The sequence below is a fragment of the Cyprinodon variegatus genome, unplaced genomic scaffold (assembly GCF_000732505.1).
Source record: "Cyprinodon variegatus isolate N-32 unplaced genomic scaffold, C_variegatus-1.0 Scaffold332, whole genome shotgun sequence".
NCBI lineage: Eukaryota > Metazoa > Chordata > Actinopteri > Cyprinodontiformes > Cyprinodontidae > Cyprinodon > Cyprinodon variegatus.
In genome coordinates this window covers 480,586-485,587 of record NW_015150785.1, presented here as the reverse complement: position 1 = coordinate 485,587, position 5,002 = coordinate 480,586, and the positions used below count along the sequence as shown (strand labels likewise).

At 41.4% G+C, this 5,002-nt stretch overlaps 1 protein-coding gene across 1 annotated transcript in view; it reads left to right on the top strand.

Annotated features, from left to right (window-relative positions):
• Positions 1-5,002, top strand: part of orc3 (origin recognition complex subunit 3) — an 18,328-nt gene that overhangs the window by 10,333 nt on the left and 2,993 nt on the right. Inside the window, exons 14-17 of the mRNA XM_015385162.1 lie at positions 560-693; positions 824-915; positions 1,315-1,412; positions 1,498-1,639. Of these exons, the coding sequence (XP_015240648.1) occupies positions 560-693; positions 824-915; positions 1,315-1,412; positions 1,498-1,639 (466 nt within the window). The remainder of the gene's footprint in view (positions 1-559; positions 694-823; positions 916-1,314; positions 1,413-1,497; positions 1,640-5,002) is intronic.

Here is a 5,002-nt window from a genome sequence, read left to right as displayed (position 1 = left end):
TGAGGCAGTTCTGAAGGCAAAAGGGGGTCCAACCCGTTACTAGCATGGGGTACCTAATAAAGTGGCCGGTGAGTGCTCCTTCTGCATTTTTTTATGCCTTCTAGACTTTTTCACTTCTTTTTTTGAGTTTTTAAAGCACTAGTCGATGCATCGGATCGTTGGCTGTTGGATCGATGCATCGATACAAAACGATTATTATTTACACCCCTACTGTCTAGCCTGTGAGGTGTAAAAAAAAAAAAAAGAACCAATTAATTGAATCGTATCACGGTTTATTCTTGAGTATGGACAATAATCGCATCGTTGGGTCAGGAAATCGATACTGAATCGAATCGCCATGATGGGTATGATTTACACCCCTAGTGTTGACTGAGGGAGGGGAAAAACTAAATCCTGAAGTTGGACAGAATTCAACACATAAGCCTAGTTTTACCCTAATGAGTTACTAAATGAAAATCATTCATTCTGATTTACTGTTGATGAAATTGTCCTTTTATGAGATGACTATCTATCTGCAGTTGTGTTGCAGCCTCCGCTGTAACCAGTGTTCTTTATTCAGGATGCTGGCAAAAGATGAGCTGATGTTGCTGCTGCAGAAGTGTGCAGATGTTCTGCAGCCCGTCAACTCAAAGAAAATGCAGGCTGCTTTTGTTCAGCTGGAGGAACTACTCACCAAATTTAAGCAGCTAGATGGTAAGCTGTGAAAATATTCCACCCTACTTTCAGTTTAAAGGATCTTCAGTCTCTGAAACTCCACAGTAAAATGTAGGAATAGGCTTTTTTTAAAGCAAACTTTTAATCTGTTTATTGGTTTTTAAAACAGCTGCTGGAGAAATGGCCCCCAGTGTGGAGGAAAAGTTCACCTCTCCTGTGAAAAGTCTTCAAAAGAAAACGGATCTTTTCCAGCTGCAGAAGGTAGCACCGCCTTCCATCCATCCAGGAAGCCACATTGGAAAAAAAATGAAATCTTAATAAGTCATTTTTTCTTAAAATAAGTGCATTTTTTTCTTGAATTGAGGAGGTAAGTGAGACTTTAGCTGCGGATTGAGATGCAGCTTTTGCCACTGGAACAAGACAATTTTCACTTAAAATAAGAAGATGATGCATTGTCTTATTTCAAGCGCATAATATCAAATTATCTTTATTATAAGTGTAAAAATACTAATTTGATTGGCAAATAATCGTATTTACCTGCTCAAATTAAGGCTAAATGCACTTAATTTAAGACATTTTTACTTATTTCTAGATCGTTTTTGCAGTGCATGTTCTGTTCTCTTTTGTCGATTTGAAACTGCTGTTAACCTCTGGTTGTAGACGCTGCTGGAGATGAACGAGTCCCGTAGGTCCAAGAGAATGAGTCCCTTCGAACTTCTCAGGAACGAAGCCGTGGAGTTCGTTGACAGTTTGGTGAAGTAAGAAAAAGCGGCCTACTCAAAGCATGAAGAAAATGCTTACATACAGAAATAAAAGCTGGTTTGTCTTCCGACGTTCATCCAGGGATCATCTGCCGCCGCCAGAGTCCAGGCCCCTGTACGAAGTCTGCTACTACAGCTCATCGGCCACCGTGAGGCGCCACCTCAACGCAACGCCGCGTAACTCCATCCAGGCAGCGCTCAGCAGACCCCAAAGCTACATTCAGGTATGATTTCTGGGTCACCGCTGATCTCTGAGCTTTATCTATACTTGAATGAAAGAAAGGACTTTTGGCTGCAAAGAAGATAAAATGTGGGAAAAAATGCCTTTACAATCATTCCAAAGGAGGAATAAATTAGTGAACCTTATTACAAATAAAGAAATGGCATTTCTCTATAGAAAGATAGCCGACCTTAACTACAGTTTTATTATAACTTATATTTGCTTCAGCCAAGAAGAGAAGAAATCTTTATATTATATTACTTTTATCCCATTTTTTTCATAGAATTGAAATATTTGAAATGATTTTAAGATTAATATCCAGCATCTGGTGCGTTTTGATGTAACTTATACCCCTTTCACACTGGCCAAAAAACCTGTTTAAATCCGGGAACGATCAGCTTTTGGTAGCAGTGTGAAAGGTGTCTACCAGGGTCAAACGAGTCAACAATTGACCTGCGTTAAAATCATCTCTGATTGGCACGCAGTGGGAACACCACAGATGAGTTGACCTGCTAAACTACGTGATGACTTTGAGCACTGGTCGCGTGTTATGCTACGTTCACACAGGACGCAGCAAGAGCAGCAAAATGGCGTCTGCTGCTTCATTTTTGCTGCTTGTACCAGTTTAGTTCTGACGCGTGGCTGAAGCAGCTTTGCTGCTCTGGCTGCACGGTGCAAAAGTGTGTCTGAAGCGCGTTGGGCGGAGCTACTCTATCCTTTCTTTGCCTTGCAGCTATATTTGCTGTGATCAGTGGGAATAAAGTAGTTTTAATATGTTTTTAAGTAAGAAAATCCACCTGAAAACTTCATCAGTGCAGTCAGTTCATCCAGATTATCATCCTGCCTTCCAATATTATTTCTGTCGGAGCCGCTCAGACCCCCACATGTCAGCGGTGCGCCGTCAGTAGGAGTCCCATTCAACAGCAGCCTCTGGCCGGGTCGCCTCCTCGCGGTTCACCGCGGCAGCTTGAAGGTGTTTTTCATCTAAATAATCCAAACTGCAGGCACCAGGATAATAAAAGCCAACATATTCTGCCGGCAGATTTTTGCATTTTAAGTTAATTTATGCGTCAATAAACTGTTTCAGAGGAGCGATCACAGCGCTCTGTGTCATCAGTGATGTGTCTGTCTCCCTGTCAGCTCCCAGATCAGCTTCTCTGATTGGTTGATGCGGCGCGTCGAGCAGCAAAAGTTCAATATTTCCATCTCGAGCAGCAGCGCGTTAGGTCAAACGCTGCACCTGCTGCTCAAAACGTGCTGCGGGACCTTTTGCTGTGCTTTGATGCACATCAACCATTGACTTTGCATGTAAACTCGCTGCTGCTGCTGCACCTGCTGCGTCCGGTGTGAACGCAGCATTAAATAACAAGCCCAAACGACTCTGCTTGTATTCGAGAAACATGGCACAGCACCGGCAAGATGGAGAGATTTGTGAGCTCCTTATGATCCGCGGAAAAGAAGAGATTCGTGGGCAGAGTTCAGGCCCCGTTTAAGTACGCTCTGGCTCCCGTCCATGTTGTTCTCCATTATTTACTTCAGATTTCCGTCGCTCTGTCGACATCAATGCTCACCCAGAGTGAAGCGTTATTAGACACGCAGTGGTGGGGGACAGTGGCCACCCAGCTTGCCAGCAGGGGGTTAGGCCCGGCAACCTAAAGCTAATTGTTAGTAGGTCAGGTTGTGAAAAACCTGGGTTTCCAGGGTGAAAGCGGCCTCAGACATTCGGATCTGTCCCTTATTGGAGCCAGGATGCTGATTTTGTAGTCTGAGCTTCCCTTAAAAACCAGAACTAACTAAGCTAAAAGTTGCTGTTTGATGATAAAACAGTTATGACCCTCACCTGATAAGGCTTATTATTGCTTCTCCGATGTAGGATTTAATCTAGAAGAGTGAATATTCCTTATCTTTACAATAAAATCCATGAATTCTCAATCTGTGGGATCCAAAATGTTTCTATTACTAATGTGTGCCAAACTATGTCAATATTCTGCTAATTACAAAATGCTATTAAAATTGCGGGTGAGAACGTTTGTTCATGAGATAACTCTGAAAACAACATAGATATGTTGATAGTTACGTTATTAATCAGGGGAAATTCATCTGCCTGATAGCAAAGATAAAAACATATAAAATAGGATAAAAAATATAAACTTAAATAAAAAATTAAAAATAATTCAAAAAGACTCAGTTTTTCAACAGACATTAAACTAATAGCGGCCGGGACAAAAAAAGATCTTTTGCATCACTCTGTTCTGTTTCTCACAGCGTTCAGTCTTCTTCCTTCTCTTTGGCAGTTATCTCAATTTGCAGATCACATGACTTTTGTGATGTGAAAAAATTGTTTCTATTGCAGTTTTTAAAATATAAGGATTATGATGAGGCCAAAAAAAAAACACCTCATCAAAACGTAAAAACAGATCATAAATGTGAGCCTTTTTGTTTTTGTTGTTTCAAATTGAAATATTTTTCCATTTAGAAATTTGATTTTTTTTTTCTAATTACGATTTGCACAATTTGATTGTTGATAAAAACGCGGTTCCAGAGAGAATGGTTCATTTAGTGATAGTTTTTGAGTTAGGGTCAATTTATGCTTCTGATGCAAAGCCTCTGCAGCCGTCAAATCTGTGTCTGTGCGCGACCACGCCCCCTGAGCAAAGGTTCTGCAACCGTCGTCTCACACCTCATAAAAATCCTGGCTAGGCATCGGACGGTCGAAAAAAAGCAGCTGTGATTGGTCCTTGGTTTGCTTTTCCGGCTGTCTGTGTGGTCGTCCTTCTCGATTCGGTGCACGCCATTTTTAAAAACCGAAGAACAACTACAATGGACAACTACGACGAAAGGTTAATCGAGGATTTTCGGAAGTACAACCACTTGTACGATGCCACAGACAGACAATATAAAGATGCCAAGATCTCCGCCAAAACAAAGTTCTCGTGACCATCCGCCGAAGTTCTCGCGAGTTCTCGAATGGGCTCCCCCTTGCTCTTTGGCGGGAAACTGCTGAGTGTTCCTAGAAATTCCAGACCGACGGTGTCAAAGCAAACTAGCAAAACTGTTTCGCGACCCAAGCGACATTTGATGTGTGCGGAATGCAGAAGTCCAATCTTCCCGTTACTCTCAGGGGGAGATTAACCAGGAAGTTACAGGTCTAGCACCCCTTGTGCCTAAAAGTAAGCAAAACAATTTTTTTTTAAATGAATATATCCCTGACTAAATCTAATAAAAGATGCACATCTTTCTGCCTGATAAAATAGATGTTAGAAAATGTTAGAGGTAGGGCTGCAACTAACGATTATTTTAAAAATCATTGAATCGGGCGATAATTTTTTCGATTAATCGATGAATCGGACAAAAAATTTTTTTTTTT